The sequence below is a fragment of the Stenella coeruleoalba genome (assembly GCF_951394435.1).
Source record: "Stenella coeruleoalba genome assembly, chromosome: 7".
NCBI lineage: Eukaryota > Metazoa > Chordata > Mammalia > Artiodactyla > Delphinidae > Stenella > Stenella coeruleoalba.
This window is the reverse complement of record NC_137153.1, coordinates 80,655,218-80,675,091: the sequence shown is the minus strand read 5'-3', so window position 1 is coordinate 80,675,091 and position 19,874 is coordinate 80,655,218. Positions and strand designations below refer to the sequence as shown.

Sequence of the window (19,874 nt, the reverse complement as noted above, 5' to 3'; positions counted from 1 at the left end):
TCTGTTTTCTCTTTTGTTGCCTGTGACTTTGGTGTCATATCTAAGAATCTGTTGCAAAATTATTAAGTAACTGCTTCATATATCCTGGTAGATGTACCATAATCCTTCTAAGACAGTGCTTGGCACATAAGAGACCCTGGATAAAAGTAAGAAAATGTAAACCAACTTTTAAAATCATCACACGTAGTGAATTGAATTCTCATAAATGTGGTTGGCTTAGAAACACCAGAAGTGAGGCTACAGAGGACAGCTGTAGATGGACCAGACCTTAAGGAACAGGTTTTGTATTCTGAGAGAGATTTCAGTCTGGAGAATGTAAAATGATCCATCGTGGAGTGGGGGAGGGGAGACACACAGGGGCAGATTGACAGGAGAGCCTGAGGCAGTTATGTTCTACGCATGCTTATTATGCAGCTGAAACCAGCTCAGTTAACTCAGCCCAACAGAAGGAAACTAATCACACCCCTACTGAAGATTCTGCTGTGGCTCCCTATCTCCCAAAGAATCAGAGCTAAACCTAGCCTGCCCTTCAAGCTGTCTGCCTGTTTTCACCTAATCACATTCTGTGGATGGATGGAGATGAATGGATGGGCAGGTAAAGTGACCCAGAGGAGCAATTACACATAGTAGTGTTGAGGAAGGTGCTTGTAACAGATCCAGTCTGCACTGAAGAGGTCTTTATGAGCATCAGTAACCACTGACTGAGCAAATGCCTTAACAGATCAGCTGACCAATGTCCCTTTCCTCCCTTGGCCAACAGGACCCCAGCGAGATGCCCAGGCAGCTCGAGAATTCATCCTGAAGATGTTCGTGGACCTGAATCCAGACAGTGACAAAATTATCTACTCCCATTTCACATGCGCCACAGACACCGAGAACATCCGCTTTGTCTTTGCCGCCGTCAAAGACACCATCCTCCAATTGAACCTGAAGGAGTACAATCTGGTCTAATTGTGCCTCCTTGACACTGCCCTTCCCTTCCCTGGTGGGCTATTGAAGCTATACAAGAGGGACTGTATTTCTGTGGAAAGCAATTTGCATAATACTAATTTATTGCCGTCCTGGACTCTGTGTGAGCGTGTCCACAGAGTTCGTAGTAAATATTATGATTTTATTTAAACTATTCAGAGGAAAAACAGGATGCTGAAGTACAGTCCCAGCACATTTCCTCTCTTTTTTTTAGGCAAAACCTTGTGACTCAATGTATTTTAAATTCTCAGTCATACTCACAAAGAGCTGTTTCTTCCTCTCTCTCTCTCCCCTCTTCTTTTCTATTGAGCAAAATGAAGCTGATTTTCCTTTTCCTAACCCATCCCTTCCTCCTGATTTTTCCCACATTACAATGGCCTTTATCCTAGTTCCATTCTTGGTCAAGTTTTTCTCTCAACTGATACAGTCAGGACAAGTGTCATTCAATTTAAGCCATCAACATCAGCTTAATTTAACAGTTTGTAGTTTTTGCTGAAGGATTATAAGTATTAATACTGTGGTTTTAAATGTATTGCTCTGGATATACATGTAGAGGTTTTTTTATATAAATACATTGTTTTGCCTCACTTTGGGCTGGGACAGTGGATGCCCATCTAACGGTTAAGTGTCTTTTTTTTTCTTTTTTTTTTTTTTGGATTTCTACCTTCAGCCATAGCTTGGTTGCTCAGTGAACTGTACATAAGTCAGTAAGGCAAGGGCCAAGACACACAGAAGTCCGTCCTTTTGAAATGCCATGTGCCATTGTTCTTCCTCCTTTCCTTCCCTTTTTTTTTTTCACCTTGCTTTCTTCAAACTGCAGATGCCAAAAAATAATGCCAAGAGACACTACATTATTCCAATGGCTGCTACCCAGATCCTTTTCATAGGTTGCTCTTAATTTTTTTTTCCTTCAGTTCAAACTTTTCCTCCCTTTTTTTTTTCCTTAGTGTTTGGGCCACAATTTTTAAAATGACTTTTATTAATGGGTATGTGTTGCCAAAGCTGGCTTTTAAAAAAAAATTTTTCGTAAGAACTTAAAAGCCAGTATCTTAAAATGTAAGAGAGTAAGACTGTGAAGGCTAAAGTGTTTGGCTGCGAATGAACCTGAAATACCAGTTGCCAAACAGTTGGTCACTGTCAACTTGACTCTCATAGTCCATCCTTTTCTTTGCCCTTAAAATCATTGTTTTGTGTCCACATTCCATGTTGAGCATCTAAATCGACAATGTGGAAAAGCTGTCCTGTGTGATACCCCATGAAATCTGCTTTTCTCTCTTCATTTGAAGCCAGTTTTACTCTCTTTGTGTTCTTTAAGGTCAAGTAGGTCTGCCAAGAACATTGGTTGATAGTATTATTCTGACACCTTTAATTTGCAGAATCTGAAGTTACTGCTCGTTTACCATCTTTGGGATCTTAAACTGGTGACTGGCTGAGTTGAACTTAAGGAAGATTTGTGGACCGAAACTCAAAAGTAACCTCTCTGTTCTGTAGAACATGTATTTATAAAACTGAACATAGTAGGAGAGAGATCTGGAATTCTATATGTGCAATTTTTCAACCAATGCAAAAAACACAGCACATGTATTGATGAGCTTCTGTCAAGCAGTTTGAGTTGAAATATGATTTAAGAACATAAGTCATGACTGTTTTAAACCTGCTGGGAAGTTAGAATTAGGCCATGATGCTGGTCTCAGTTTAACTACAATACTATTTGGCACGAGTCTAAACTTTCATATACATCACTCTTTTGGAACAGTAAAGGAGAGGGAGAAAATCAATGGCTTATCAGATGAGTACCAGAGTTCCTAAGTAGTAATGGGATGTTCCCATTCTTTACTCTCCCAGCCTCAAACTACACAGGTTACTTGGTTTTTTTTTCCCTCCTTATTCAGAAAGCACCTGTAATTTAATGAAGAAACAGACTGCCTGTAGGTTTAGTGCAATTACGAATGCTCTAATCATTGTACATACATCTCTCCCTTGATATTGCATCATCCATCCTGGCTTTGTAATCATTAATTTTTTGGCAGATTGAATGTGCTGTATTGATATGTATCTATGTAATTGTATTGTGTGTCTTGTAGCTAATTCACATTTTGAATAATGTTATTTTATTTACTTTTTTAAGAGAGGAGAATGTAAATTTGTCAGTTTATTTCTGACTAGGGATATTTTTTTTTTTCCATTTAGAAAAGAAAAAAAAAACCTTACTATCGTACGGAGCGGTACTAGCATCGTGCTATATAAAATCATTTGCACATTCCTGAGTAGAGGTATACTGATTATAAGACCCAAAGGTCTTAAGACCCAAAGGTAATTTCATAGCAAAAATCAGTTGGAGCTTTTATACAAACATGGAAACCAACTTTGTAGAACTTTTGCCATTTGACCTAGGATTGGAATATGAGCTTTTATACAATTCATATTCTTATTTGGCAAATATGCACAGTTTAGTATTACCTCTCTGATGGCCTTTATTAGAAAGGCAGTTTTAGAAGCTATTGTGATCCACTAAGGAAATGTTTTAACAGCTAGCGACCACTGCTTGCCTGAAAGGGCGATCTTAAATTTGGTGCAGCAAAAGAAAAAAAAAAGAAAAACAAAAAACAAAAAAAATATAAACAACAACATTTGAAGGCCTACAGTGTGTATAGAGAAAACCTCATCACAAGGTCATAAGTGTTACAGTTTTAGGGAATCAAGATATTCTATTTAATAGAGCTATAGTAGATGTAGTCAATTAAACCTGATCTCAGAGCTCAAAGAAGCTGAGCAAAACAGGGAAAGATTGTTATATTTGTCTTTATGAAATCGGGATGGAATTGCTATGCAGAATTGCGGTTTGTGGTCTCACTGTTCATCTTAGGGTGCATGACAAGATCCCTTCTCTTGAGAAAGGAAAAAATTGATCACCCTAGTTACAGTGACGCATAGAAACCGAATTGTATCCACACTAGTCAGTCGAAGCTAAAGGATTTTCTTTTTTGTTTCTTTGGGGTTTTACTGAAGGGTCTGGGGTGGGAAGGGATTCTTTTCAGTTTTGTATAAAGACGAAGTTTACTCATGCTTTCTATTATTATTGTGATTGCAAGCATTCTAAGCGTGTGCCGCTGGACCCCTCTTGTGATGCTCTTGGTAACAGTAACGGAGGCCTGTGGCGAGTTTTGTGGTGACTTGGGCATGTCTTATTGAAAAACAAAAACACAAAACACAGAAACCTTTCTTCAGCAGACCAAGGCAAGCAGCCGTCTCATGACTCACTTAACACATTGCAGTGTACCAGTTTACAGATGATTTTTCCCTTTTTGCGTGACATGGCAGTTCCAACCCACAGAGAATCCCTTATTTGTAAATTGGAGGTTTGTACTATGCCTTACAGAGCTTAAATTCAGAAGTTTGTGCCTCATATCTGAAACAAAGGGAAATAATAACAAAAGTAAGTAAATCCCCTCAAAGTGTTTGTTTTTAAATACATTTTCATATAAAGAGCTCTGTTGAATGTCATGAATAGATTGGGGGGAAAAATCTTCTAGAAACCTGCATATGTTGTTTACTAGCAGATGACATCTACAAAAGGTATTTAAGGAACACCCGAAACTTGTATTTTTTTGTAGATTAACTAGCAGGTCTAATATTTAAAAAAGGTAATTCAGCTAAAGGACAATTTACTTTTTGTACTTCAGACTATCTTGATTGTCAAGGTGTACGAACTGTAATTTTAAAATTTATACTGCCACATGATTGTAAATTTTAGTTGTCTTAAGTTAGGAATCAGTGAAAAGCTATTTATGCTGGATAGGGGTCAAAAATGACTATTATTTGCAAAAAATATATAAAAATAATGGGAAGAAAGGGCTGCATAATGAGATACTTACTGCAAGACTCAGATACTGGTTGGAAATAATCAAGTTACCCTCAATTTCCCTTTGTTTTCAGTTTCTCAAAAAGAATGAATGAAATGAAATATAGCAGAATGTTAACCCATATAAAAATAAAGTGTACCCAAATATTGTAACGATATTGCTGCTCTTCTTAAAATTAAATAAGGGTTTAAAACCACTTAATTGGTAATTGACAACATCTCAGTTGACACAGATAAGGTGTGCTTGGTATACTGTTTTCTTCCAAAGGTTATCTTTGGTTAGAAACACACACAAAAATTAAAACTAGTAAGTAACATTGTGTTTATCTATCTCTACATATTTCCAGCATATGTAGCGTTAATAGATCTGTCCTGGTAACTATGTCTTTGGGATTTCATTTTGATTCCATAAAATTAGGAAAAGAAATGGCTTAGTTGTATATGACTAGCTAGAGATTTTTGGAGCCAAACACCTGCTGTTTCGTAGATACTTAGTACACAGTCTGAACTTGCCACTTGTTTTTCTCACAGAATAACCATTTCCTGCTGTCTTCCCAACTACCAATGCCCTTCGATAACCCTGTTGCTTCTAGAATCATCTGTTCAAAGTATGCATATACACCTAGCACATAGTAGGTGCTCAAATATTAATTTCCTTCTTACCTCCCTCATCATGTATCCTCCATTTCCCCGTATGATTCCACCCCAATAGTAAGTGGCATTTACATGTTATGAAAACATCTATTGGGTGAAATTGGATCTCACTTGGATAAAGGAATTCTGACTTCCATATAAGCTTTGGTAGACAGAAAAACAACAGGGAGAAGATATTCTTCAATAGAATATTTTTAAGTTTAGAAAAGGAAGATGGAAAATTACTATGTAACTTTGTTCAGGTTACTTCGACTGAAACACATGTTTTTGGTGGATTTCTTTTCCTCAAAGAACTCTCTAAATGCAACTTGCTGGATTCCTCACCTGTCATCATGCTGGAAACCCTTACTAGACCTATGTATTTTAGGGAGTTTTGTCAGAAAAACATTTTTAACTTGCAGTATTTAAAAGAATCATATTTACTGTTCTTAAAATGTCATTCAAATGCATGTATTGTCTATTGTTTGGGGATGGGAACTAGTTTTGCAAAAAAACACCTAATGTTGTATAATAATGCCCCGATGATCTTGCTGGTTAAAAATACAGTATTTTTGGCCATAAGTTTGTACTACAGTTTTCTTCATTCTTGAGTTTTCCTTCTCTTGAAGTTGCCTAAGCCTCTCCAAGAATATTTTTTATTATAAGGAGTATTGGGATAAATCTTTCCTTCCTTAAAGCCCTTTATACTGCACATCCATTTCCCAAAGTAGGTTCAATAGTTTTTAAACAAACCACCAAAAAAAAAAAAAAAAAAAAAACTCTTTTCCTTTCTGAATATAATCAGAAATTTCCGACTTCTTTAGTGGAAGTTTTCATATTGATAGTGTTTATCAAATTTGTTTAAAAAAAATACTTGCCCTAATTTAGGTTGCAAGCAACTGTCAAAACAAGTTTAAATAGCTGCTCAGTAAAGACTTACAACAAGCCCCAGTCTTCACCCTGAGGCCATCTCCTCAGGGAAAGAACACGGGGCCTCACAGGCAGAGGGTTTCATTAGAGTTTCTTGTCTCAGCCCTGGGAATGAAAGGTCCACTCCACGTGGGAAAAAGGACCTGGCGTAGGTGTCCTTTAAGTCTGTGATTTTTAGAAACATAACATCGAGGCTTTTGAGATCAGCTAAAAACTAGCTTTTCTTTTCCTAGCAATTTTGTGAAGTCGGGGTGATGGCAGCAAGCGCTTCTCCAGAAAATCGGTGCTTACGTATAGGGACCTGAAACCGTAACAGAAGCAAGACCTGTTCCTGCTACTTGTGATCAGGTCTTTTACTTGGTAGCCCAGCCCTTGCTTAGGGAATTTTGTGTCTTGCAGAATACTGTTCCGTCCATTGACTTTAGAGAAGAAAGTGTCATTTTTACTTAAAAGCCTTAGTTTTAAGGCTCTCCTATCCTTGCACGTTTTAGAGACCCTTTCCAGTAGGTGGTGTCCCTTCTCTCTGGATCTTCCTGTGAAGGGAATGGTGTGCCTGGGGACTGTCATTAGTACGGGCCTGGAGTGACAGTTCCCACAGCCTCTCTGCCGAGGAACCGGGGTGTTAAGCAGCCCCCTAGCACTCCTCACTCTGTGGCCTTCTTGCTGGGGCCTGACCCCACCAGGACCTGACCTTGGTCCATCTGCGTCATCATCTTGAAGACCCCCGCCCACAGAAAAAGACAGGAACTTGCTGAACATTATTTGAGCCAAGTATTTTAACTTGATCTTTCAACTCACCGGTCAAGCCTGCCTAGTCTGATTTTCTTCTGTGCTATCCTGGGAGCAATAAAAGAGGAGCTGGTCTGAAAGCTGCTCTACCTTTCTCTTCACCTTCCCTGTCTCCTCCCATTTTTTCTCTTAGGATGTGACAGCCGGCATGCTGCCTCTTGAGAAACTAGTTAGACCACAGCAAAGAGGTGGGGGGAGAACTTGATGCCAAGGAACAACAGTAGTTCGTGTGAGAGTGCGTACAGAGCAACTTGTAATCGCCATCAGCCGGTGTCTTGTTTTTCTCTAGTCTAATTCTGAGTCGTTTCCATGTTTATCAGCTACTTCATATTTAAAGCCTTTACTGAAATGTTGATCAGGGTTGGACAGTGGAAGGCAGTGGTTGAGAGTGGGTTTCTGGTTGGTTCTTTTTGTTCTAAGTTATCTATGTGTTACCATTGTTTCTTTGTTTCATTGCCACGGCTAATTAAATACAGATCCAGCTATTATGAGGCACTGAACTCAGTCTATTTTAAGGGAGCCTCCCTTAGGTCCCTGCAAAACAAGGCCTTGGTTGTAAAATGCGGGTCTCTTTAAAATCTAAGATATACAGGGAATTCTGAAAAGATTCTTTTTGAATTCTGATGCCTCAAGACTTTAAATATGAGCTGGATTGAGGCTCGCTCTTTCTGTTTTCTTCAAGAATGCAAAGGCCAGATATTTTTCTGTCCCAAAAGCCTGTGGGTAAGATAGGCAACTTGCCTCTTTAAGAGGGTAATTAAACCAAACCATAGTAGCAAAGAGCCGATGGGGTTCCCTCAGCGGGCCTTCCAGGCCCTTCCACCGCACTGCTTCGGCCCTCGGTGGCCTTGGAGGAGTTCCGCAGCTTAGAGGACTATATGCCTGTCCCATCGAGACAGGCTGCATAAAGGGCCCCTGGAACTTTCACCCTGTTCGCAGTTTGCCCAGTGTGTTTCTATGGTGGATATTTTAAGCATCTTTAGAAATGAGAGTCCCAGGAAAAGAGATTGGCAAGTGAAGCTTGGCAAACCCTGGAAGTCTGTAAATGGAATTCCACATCATGTACCCAGCTACCAAGAAGCTTCCATAGCTGCTCACAAGACCATGTTTGTGTCTGCTCTGGGGTCCCCTCACCTAGGGCGCCATGCCTATTAGGGATCCCACACTGCCTGCCACGTACTGTCCAGTCAAGGCGCCAGCTGGGGCGCCCCTGACGTGCAGGGTCCACGTCAGGAATTGTAAATGCCATGGTTATTTTCCCCAGGCTCGCAGCAGCATTAGCAAAAGGGGCCTGCTTTCTTTTCGTGGAATACAAAACAACCCAGCCAGTGGTGTCCTGATAAATGGTTAACAGCGAGGGAGCAGTGCAGGATTATGGTACTGATTGGTAGTGAGTGCTGATTTCCATGGTTGAAATGTTCCCCCACCACGCCCAATTTTAAGCTACTGATTTGTAAGGTGACAACTCAGAGTTGGGAAGAGATGCTAACGATGGACTCTCAAGCTATCCTGCAGGGAGGACACCCTCACTCCCTTAAGACGGTGCCTTTCTGTAAACGTGGGAAGCCGGCAGCAGGACAAGCCTACCTGGCTGATTGCACCCAGAGCACATGCATTCCCTTCCCCGTAACCTGGAGCTAATTACCAAAGAGCAACCTGCTCACGATAGGCTCAGAGATGAGGCAGCTTGGCTGGCGATACTAAACACTTAAACTCTCAGAAGGAACAGCAGGAATGGGTACACCTGAAACTAAGTCAACTATACTCCAATATAAAATTTTAAAATGAAAAAAAAAAAGGAATGGCAGGAATGGGTACCCAGGAAGCTGGAGAGGAAAAATGCAAAATCAGTTTGGACATCAGATTAACCTAACGCTCTGTGTGCATGTGTGTGAAATGTCTCAGCATTTCCAAGCAGTTCAATCGTTGCTGAACAAAGAGAAAAAGCCTGGCCAAATATTCATACCAGTGGGTGACAAGATTAATCCTAAATCTCTTAAAAACTAATCTCGATACATATGTGAGTATACGTGTAAAACCTAAAAACGGTTTGCCCTTGAAGTTGTGTACATGTGTGAATACATGTGTAGTCACAGACTGGCTCATCTCTTGGTTACTAGAAGCATTTAACTCAGTAATGCTTCATACTGACAGGATCAAGACAGAAAAGACTATAAAATCCACAGCTAACCTTCTTTTGTTGCTGTTAATGTTTCTTTTGCCAGTCTTTTCAGGCGCCATCTTTGAAGAGCTCTGTCCTAATCTAGGAAAGAACACCTAATTATGGCCGATTTAAAATGTTTTGCTTTTAATGATGAACCTGAGCTGGGGCTTCAATGTCTCTGAGCAGCGAGGGCCTGTATTTCCAGCACAGACAGGGAGGAAGGGTTTCGAGAAGGTTCGGAAGCTGAATGAAGGCTTCCCTAAATTACTGAGGCCAGGCCTGCGTGTTTAGTGCAGTCACTGTTCCATGTTGTCACTTAGATCCCTGGGTTAAGTCCTCTCTGTGCATACTGCTTACTTCCCAGGGAGCAGAATGAATTCTCAGAGCCCCAGGCCCCCGCCACACGGACGCCTGTACAGAGCCACAGACTCGGGCTGGTCCACACGGCGTGGGGCTGTGCTCTTGTGTCAGTGCTGTCAGACCGGCCGAGGGTGGCCGCCCTTCCATGCCCCCTGGTCCACACGGGGGTCAGAGGGTGGTGGGCGCTGCAGAGGCTTCTCTTTCAAGTCAGGAGCTGCCTGTACCCTCCTAGCACTCTCTGGCCGCAGACGAGAAACCGTAAGTCAAGGCCTCAGGAGTAACGCTTAACAAATCCTGCAGCTTCTGGCCCTCGGTGGGCAAACCAAGGCTTGCCCCTCCCTCAGGGGGTCCTCAGCAGGCCTGAGCGCAAAGGTTGCAGGAACCCACTCATCAGTACCCACTGTGTTGGCTTTTCTCCTTCCCCTGCCTCACTTCCACGCTCATTATGCTTTCTGGATTCTCCTCGCCAAAAACAACTTGCACCAACATCCTTTACACGGGTCTGCTTTGGGGGAAATCCCAGTAAAGACAGTAAGACCATCAAGGGGTGGCTTTCTGTGTGGGCAAGCACCCACAGGGACTTGTCAGGAAATGGCCATAACTAGGGAGAGTGTTTTGAGCCTTTCAGTGGACTCCCAACTGCAGCGGGTGACTGAGGTCCAAGACGAGCACCTGGGACCCCAGCCTGCACTGAATTTGCTACACAGGTCCCACAGTGGGAGGCTGGATATACTCATAATAATACATTGATGAACAAAAATTCTGCCTTTTCCTGGAAGCTGCCACCAAAACTTTTTTAAAGATAATCACTTTCAATTGCTGAAGAGAAGTGACACGGACGTTTCCCCCTTGCAGTCACTCTGTTTAGGGGCTTCTGGACTCCTTTCCTCCACCTGCCCAGCCCTGTCTATTCGTTCCAGGATGAGTTCCCACACCCGCCCCGACTGACTGATTCCAGCTGGGTCAGGCTGGCCTCCCTGGAGACACGCATGCACTTTTGTCTTACTCCCCCGGCCAGTGGATGATGCTGACATAATCAGAGGCAGGGAGGAAAGAGGAAAGAATATTCCATCAGAGAATTAGCACATATTGTGACATTTCATTGCTGGGAGAAAAATGAGAGAATAGGGAACATACATTGAAAACTATTACAAAAGTAAAGGCCATGTTCTGAAAGAGAGTGTCTGCCTTCTTTCATAAATTTCTCTAATTTTTGGTAGTTGGTAAAGGTATCTCCTTAAAAAAAAATGAATTAAGGAAACTATGCTTCAGATCTTGATGAAACAAGACTTTCGAATGAGAGGCTCTCTGCCAGTGCAAAAACTATTATACGACAATTGTCAGTACTAATGTCTGAATATATTGTTCTAAAATATGTTGTATTTAGCTATCTAATTAGTAACCAAGTCCTTGGACTAGATTGTAAAGGAATGAGTCTTTGAGTAGGGGTTACACACCTGTATATTTTGAGATGGTTCAAAGCTAAATAAAATTGTATTCAAAATTAAATGTTATCTTTTTAGAAGGCACTGTCAGGATTCCAAACTGTTTCATAAAACCAGATTTATTTTATTGAAATACTTTTGCTGGGCATAATTCTATAGAGAATGAGAAGATATTTCCAAAAAGAAAGAAACGATGACAAAATCTGGCAGTGGCTTAATATGTTTAAGGGGAAAGTTATTCAAAGACATCCATGTAAAAGAGAATGGGCCAATGTGTGTGGAACTTGGGACAAAATTCAGGTTAACTCAGAAGGAAAAATTTTAGAGTAAATTAAATTGACTGTTTTTATAGAATTAAGCACCGAGAGACTAATTTAGTGGTTCTGAATATAAGTGATTCTGGAAAATCTCTAACAAGATTGCCTCTCCCATTCCATTTAGCCACCAGAAGTATGTTACAATTTATCCTTTTTCTCTATCATTTATAAATTTTTTAAATATGCCCTTGTCTCAACGATTTTAGATGGCAGTTGAAGACCTCTTCATAGCTTCTTGCACTCTTTGATTTTATTATTACTTATTAGCCTTTCCAAGATAAACTCAAACACCTCTAGGACTGCCTGGTCTGGTGCACCCACAGAACCACTGAAGAATCGGAAGATTGTTTCCCTTCCGGACTTCCTTTTAGAGTTAGATTTATAACTTTAAATGGGACGTTCTCAATATGATCACTTGTGAATCTGCTGGTGTTAAATACTAGCATTAGGGATAAATTCGACTGTGAGCACTACAGGTTATATTACACATAATTCACCAAATATGGGCGACCATCCATGGAATAGACTAGGGAAAAAGTGAAGAAAGTGATCAATTCCTACTGTTTTAATACTGGGCATGGTTGACCTGAAATCTGTCTCTTACTTGATTAGGGACGTCAGGGGGCTAAACTGTGTGGTGTAGACTGAGGGGTACACTTTTGACCATCAGAAGAGTCCAACTCATTACTATGATTGCGTATCTTTGAGCTTACGTGGTATGATTAGGCCATTCAAGAGAATGAAGGGATGTATAAATGCTTTGCAAAACTTTGATTCAGGATCTGGAAAGTAAACATGCCTGGTACCCTCCTTGTTGCTCCCATCTACTAACCTCCCCTGACATTACCCCAGGTGGCTTTAGAATCTATACGGCTAACCCAGGGGGCAGCCTGGATTTTGGATCCTCTACATCTTCATCTCTAGTAATTCCTCTGCTCCACTCCAGCCAACCATTTCCATGATCACTCTTTAACTTCTCCCCCTCCAAAGCACTAATTCAAACATCTGACTACAGCTTCCATTCCTGGTTGTTTATTCAGTTATTTCCACTCGACTGTCCTGAATCTAAAGATTTTCTTCAGGCTGTTTACCACTTGACTTTATCCCAATTCACCAGCCCTCTTTTCTTCACTTCTTATCCAGTTTAGATTTAATATTCCTGGACTAAATAACCAACCTGGAAACACTCAACACTCAATCTATCCCAAACAAACTTGTTTATTGGTTGCATACATGAAGCCAACTAACTCAAAAAGCTGAAGGAAGTTGGAGAGAATAACCAAACAGAGTAGATTAGTTCCACTATAAATTCAACCCCAACCTGGCCCATGAGACATTTCTTACAGTAGCTGACTAGCTAATTCAGACCAATCATCCCATAAATGTCACCTAGAAAAACTGGATAAAATATTAAAAAACAGCTCCCTAAAGGTGTGGACAAACTAATAAGATAATGAATAGTTACTGGACCACAACAGAGAGGAAGACAAAAGCTCAGGAGAATGTGTCCAGTGTTTAGGCCCACTCTTCCTCTGGCAGTATTCATCAGTTCCAGAAAGGGCAGAGAAGAAGCTGAGAAGCAGTGTGACATTTTTGTTAGCCTTTTACAGTTAAAAGGACAGGCATTAGAGTGCAGTGCCCAACAGTGTGGTCCAAGGGAACTACCTCAGCTTGGAATGGACTACAAAGATTACAGCCTAAGAGTAATAATGGACCAAAATTTCATGGGGCCTCAAGTTCTGCTTCAAAATGAGGTAAGAGAACAAGATAGTGAATTTTGGAAGACATCTTGTAAAAGATGGAAAGGAACTAATGAACATTCAAGAGAATGAAAAAAAACAACCTAAATTAAGAACTCAGGATGTGATTTATTTGCAGATTATACATAGCTAAAGAGAAAAATAGCAAACTTGAAAACAGACCATGCTAACATAATGAGGATAAAATGCGGAAAATATATATCATATATATTTTCCATTCTTTCAATGGAAAATATATAGGACAAGAGACATAGAGGTTTTGGTGAGAAGTTATAGTATATATATATTTGAAATCCCATAAGGAGAAGAGATAGAAATAGTAAAGAAGCAATTTTTAAAGAGATGGTGTGTAGAACTTTACCAAACTAATGAAATGCATCAAGCCACAAATTCAAGCTATTCAATGATCCCCAAGAAGGATAAATAAAAAGTATATACCTAGACATATCATAGTAAACACGCTGAAAAACAAATGAAAAAGAGTGAAAGCAACTAGTGGTTAAAAAACAAAACAGAATTACCTTTAAAAGATCAACAATTACATTTATAGCTGACTCTTCAACAGAAACAATCAAATCCAGAAGACAATGGAATGGTATCTTGGAAGGGCAAGAAGAAAATAACTACCAACCTAGAATTCTGTCCACAGTGAAAATATGTGAAAAGAATGAAGATGATTCTGGCTATGATGGAATAAATGAGACCAGATCTACCTTCCAATGTAAACAAATAGAAAACTCAAAAAAAGTTTTCAGATATTAGACAACAGATAGTATAGAGTTGTAACCCCTAACAAAATCTAGTGAGATGAGCCCAACAACATCTTGGCTTTCTTCCTGGAAATACTTTCTGAACTATAGTTGAGGAACAAGAATTCTAAGTAGAGCACAAAGATTAGAGTTCAGAAGGGCCAAGGTAGCTGGAATTCGTGGGGCATACTACTAGAGTTAAGGGAGTGGCACAAGAAAAGAGTTCCAGAAATCTGCATAAAGGTCCCGGACCTTGGGCCTACTGCTCAAGACAAAAGCAAGCATGCATAGAGTGAAACTGCATGATGCCAGGCAGAAAATAACTGGGGAACTGTAAGCTTAACAGTTCCCGGAGCTCAGAGTTGGGAGATGCTTGAGTTGCAACTAACCAGAGTGGAGCATTCTCACTGAACATGCCTTAGAAATAGGGTTAAATTAAGCCTAAGACTCTATCTACCATAGGAAATATTAAAAAATAAACCCTAAAATGACTAAGCTGATCCATAAATAACTGCCTGCTAGAACAAAGTCCAACACTCCTGAAAGAAATACAACAAATCAAGCACTTAACATAAGACATAATGTCCAATATTCAATTAAAAATTAGTAGGTGAACAAGCAGGAAATGTAAACCATAACCAGGAAAAAAAAAAAATCAGTCATTGGAAAATTACCTGGAAAAGACTAATATGATGGAATTAGCAGACAAGAACTTCAGAATAGCTATTATAAATATGTTTGAGTATTTAAATAAAAAGTTGATCACATTTTTCTCAAGTACACATGGACCAGTCTCCAGGATAGATAACCTGTTAGGCCACAAAACAAGTCTTGACAAATTTAAGAAAACTGAAATCATATTAAGTATCTTTTCCAACCACAATGGTATAAAACTAGGAATCAACTACAGGAAGAAAATTGGAAAAATCAGGAATATGTGGACATTAAACATGCTACTGAACAACCAATTGATCAATGAAGAAAATCAAAGAAATAAAAAATATCTTGAGAAATGAAAATGGGAATACAAAATACCAAAACTTATAGGATACAGCAAAGTAGTGATAAGAGGGAAGTTCATAGAGATGAATGCCTACCTCCAGAAATAATAAATTCTCAAATAAACAACATAAATTTACACCTCAAAAAAAAACAAAAAACAAATGAAGCCTATAGTTAGAAGGAAGGAAATAAAAATCAAAGCAGAAATAAATAAAATAGAGACTAAAAAGACAACAGAAAAGATCAATGAAACCAAGAGCTGGTTCTCTGAAAAGATAAACATAATTGACAAACCTTTAACTGGACTCACCAAGGAAAAGAAAAAGAGAACTCAGTCAGAAATGAAAGAGATATTTCAACTGATATCACAGAAATGCAAAGAATAAGTGACTATCATGAATAATTATTTACCAACAAATTAGACAACTTAAAAGAAATGGATAAATTCCTATATATATGAAAACTTCTAAGAGTGAATCATGAAGAAATAGAAAATCTGAACAAACTAATTACTAGTAAGGAGACTGAATCAGTAATCAAAAAATTCCCAACAAAAGTCCAGAACAGACAGCTTCACTGGTGAATTCTACCAAAGATTTAAAGACAAATTAACTCATTATTGACCAGGGGATTTTTGCAGAAACTAATGCCTGTGGCCAGTGATTTGTTATGTAAATGAATACTGAAATGTCTCTGGTCAATAATGTTCGGGTAACAAAAGACATATTAATACATCTCTGGTCAATAGTGTATTAATAACAATCTTTCTCAAACTCTTCCAAAAACAGAAGAGGAGGGGACACTTTCAAACTCATTTTACAAGGCTAGCATTATCCTCATACTGAAACCAGACAAGGATGCCATGAGTAAAATTACAGGCCAATATCCCTAAAGAATATAGATGCAAAAACTCTCAATAAAATATTAGCAAACAAAATTCAACTATACATTTAAAGGATCATACACCATGATCAAGTGAGATTTATTCCAGAGGTGCATGATGGTTCAACACCAGCAAATCAATGAGATAAAACACAAAATGAAGGATAAAAATCATATGATCATCTCAATAGATGCAGAAAAAGCATTTGACAAAATTCAACATCCATTTATAATTAAAACTTTCAACAAAGTGGGTACAGAGAGATTATACCTCAACATAATAAAGGCCATATATGACAAGCCCACAGTTAGCATTATACCCAATGGTGAAAAGCTGAAAACTTCTCCTCTAAGATCAGAAGAAAGACAAGAATGCCTACTCTCATCACTTTTATTCAACATAGTATTTGAAGTCCTAGTCAGAGCAATTAGGCAAGAAAAAGAAATAAAAGGCATCCAATTTGGAAAGGAAGAAGTAAAACTGTCAATATCTGCAGATGATATGATATGATATATAGAAAAACCTGAAGATCACATCAGAATAACTGTTAGAACTAATAAGTTCAGTAAAGTTACAAGTTATAAAATCAATATACAGGAATCTGTTGTGTTTCTATACACTAATAATGAACCATCAGAAAGAGAATGAAAACAATCCCATTTACAGTTTCATCAAAAAGAATAAAATACCTAGGAATAATTTAACCAAGGAAGTGAAAGACCTCTACACTGAAAACTGTAAGACATTGATGAAATTAAACATGACACAAAGAAATGGAAAGATGGGGCTTCCCTGGTGGTGCAGTAGTTAAGAATCCACCTACCAATGCAGGGGACACGGGCTTGAGCCCTGGTCTGGGAAGATCCCACATGCCATGGAGCAACTAAGTCCACGTGCCACAGCTACTGAGCCTGAGCTCTAGAACCCGCAAGCCACAACTACTGAAGCCTGTGCACCTAGAGCCTGTGCTCTGCAACAAAAGAAGCCACCACAATGAGAAGCCCATGCACTGCAATGAAGACTAACCCCTGCTCACTGCAACTAGAGAAAGCCCACGCGCAGCAATGAAGACCCAACGCAGCCAAAAATTTAAAAATTCAAAATTAAAAAAAAAAAAGGAAAGATATTCTGCGCACATGGATTGGAAGAATTAATATTGTTAAAATTTCCATACTATCCAAAGCAATCTACAAATTCAATGCAATCCCTATCAAAATTTAAATGGCATTTTCCACAGGGAAAAACAAAAACAATTATGTGGAACTACAAAAGACCCCAACTAGCCAAAGCAATCTTGAGAAAGAACAACAAAGCTGGAATCATCACACTCCCTCATTTCAAACCATATTACAAAGTTATAGTAATCAAAACAGTATGGTACTGGCATAAAAACAGACACACAGATCAATGGAATAGAGATCCCAGAAATAAACCCACACATATGTGGCCAATTAATTTACAACAAAGGAGCCAAGAATATACAATGAGGAAAGGCTAGTCTCTTCAATAAGTGGTGTTGGGAAACTGGATAGCCACATTGAAAAACAATGAAACTGAACTATTACCTTATACCATACACAAAAATTAACTCAAAATAGATTAAAAACTTGAATGTAAGATCTGAAACCATAAAACTTCTAGAAGAAACACAGGTAGTAATCTCCTTGACATTGACCATGGTGATGATTTTTTTTAATCTGACACCAAAAGCAAAAATAAACAAGTGGGACTGCATCAAACTAAAAAACTTCTGCACAGCAAAGGAAACCATGAACTAAATGAGAAGGAAAACTATTTAATGGGGGAATATATTGCAAATCACGTACCTGATAAGGGGTTAATGTTCAAAATATATTAAGAACTCATATAATTCAATAGCAAAAAAATACCAAATTTTTAAAAATGAGCAGAGGATCTGAATAGACATTTTTCCAAAGAAGACATACAGATGACCAACAGGTACATAAAAAGATGCTCAGGGGCTTCCCTGGTGGCGCAGTGGTTGGGAATCCGCCTGCCAATGCAGGGGATGCGGGTTCGTGCCCCGGTCCAGGAAGATACCACATGCCACGGAGCAACTAAACCCACGTGCCACAGCTACTGAGCACAGCTACAGCTGGGCCTGTGGGCCACGGCTGCTGAGCCTGCACGTCTGGAGCCTGTGCTCCACAGCGGGAGAGGCCGCGACGGTGAGAGGCCCACGTGAAAAAAAAAAAAAAAAGATGCTCAGCATCACTAATCATCAGGAAAATGCAAACCAAAATCACAATGAAATATCACCTCATACCTATTAAAATGTCTATTACAAAAAGACAAGGAAAAAAAGTATTGGCAAAGATGTGAAGAAAAGGGAATGGTGGGAATGTAAATTGGTTCAGCCACTATGGAAAACAGTATGGAGGCTCCTCAAAAAATTAAAAATAGAAATGCCATATGACCCAGCAATTCCATTTCTGAGTTTTATATGAAGAAAATGAAAACACTCACTCAAAAATGTATCTGCACCCCCAAGTTCATTGTGGCATATTTACAATAGCCAAGATATGAGAACAACCTAAGTGTTCATCAATGGATGAAAGGATAAAGAAAATGTGGTGTAGATATACAAAATGGAGTATTATTTAGCCATAAAAAAGAATGAAATCTTGCCATTTGCAACATGAATGGGCCTTGAGAGCATTATCATAAGTGAAATAAGTCAAAGACAAATATTGTGTGATCTCACTCATATGTGGAATCTAAAAAAAAAAAGGTAAAACAAACCCCAAGCTCATAGATACAGAGAATGTATTGGTGGTTGCTAGTGGTGGGGATCGGACAGTGGGTGAAATGAGTGGAGGGGGTCAAAAGGTACAAACTTGCAGTCATAAAGTCAGTCATGGGAATGTAATGTACAGCTTGACAACTATAGTTAATAGTGTAGTGCATATGTGAAAGTTGCTAGGAGAGTAGATCTTAAAAGTTCTCATCACAAGAAAAAGTCCTGTAGCTATATATGCTGACAGATGTTAAGTAGACTTACAGTGGTAATCATTTCACAATATATACAATTACTGAAGCATTATGTGGTACACCTGAAACTAATATAATGTTGTATGTCAATTATTTCTCAATTAAAAAAAGAAAACTTGAAATAACAAGGAAAAAAATGGAAGACAGGAAAGGAATCAAATAACGAAACTACTAGAAATAAAAAAATACAATACCTGAAATTGAAAATTCACTGATGACATTTAGAGGAAACTGATATAAATGGATTCCAAGAAAGGGGGGAGGGACAGAGGGAAGGGGTAAATGGGGAGAGAAAAAAAAATATTGGAAAAAATGGGAAAAAATTTAAATGTCATGAACACTATAAACTCACAGATTCAAAAATTCAGCAAATCCAAGAATGATAAACACAAAACCACACTATGACCCAACATAATCTAGTTACTGGAAACCAGTGATAAAAGGGGGAAAATGGCTTAAAAGTAGCCAAGGAAATACAACACATCATAATATCCAGAGAAACCAAGATAAAATTTAACAGAGATGTCTTATCTGAAACTATTAGGACAATGGAATGCTATGTTTAAAGTGATCGACAAAAAAAAAAAGTCAGCCTAAATATCCAAATCCAGTAAGAGGAGAAATCCTTAAAGAATTAAAGATGAATACTGTGTGGGTAGGGGGGGAAATGCTAAGAATGTGCTACAAGCAGACCTGCACTATAATACATGTTAAAAAACTTTTTAACACAGAAGGAATATAGCAGATGAGCACCTGGATCCCTCTCACGCAAAGGACTAAAGAAAACTGGAAGTGGTGAATATATGAGTAAACATAATCTCATTTTTTTGTTTCTTTAAAAGATCATTAACTGTTGGAAGCAAAAGTACTAAAACACTGTAGAGTTTATAACATGTAAAGTAAAAGATACGCTGGCAATAGCAAAAGGATAGGCAAGGAAAATAAAAGTACAGTTAACCCTTGAACAACACAGGTTTGAACTGTGCAGGTCCACTTACA

The 19,874-nt window shown here is 38.9% G+C and overlaps 1 protein-coding gene across 6 annotated transcripts in view; it reads left to right on the top strand.

Annotated features, from left to right (window-relative positions):
• LOC307189266 (guanine nucleotide-binding protein G(q) subunit alpha) overlaps positions 1-6,687 on the top strand; it is a 441,007-nt gene extending 434,320 nt beyond the window's left edge. For all 6 annotated transcript variants that reach the window (XM_079927177.1, XM_079927176.1, XM_079927174.1 and 3 more), the window contains one exon: positions 761-6,687. In XM_079927177.1, the coding sequence (XP_079783303.1) occupies positions 761-951 (191 nt within the window). In that variant the 3' untranslated portion in view covers positions 952-6,687. The remainder of the gene's footprint in view (positions 1-760) is intronic.
• The last annotated feature ends 13,187 nt before the right edge of the window (positions 6,688-19,874 follow it).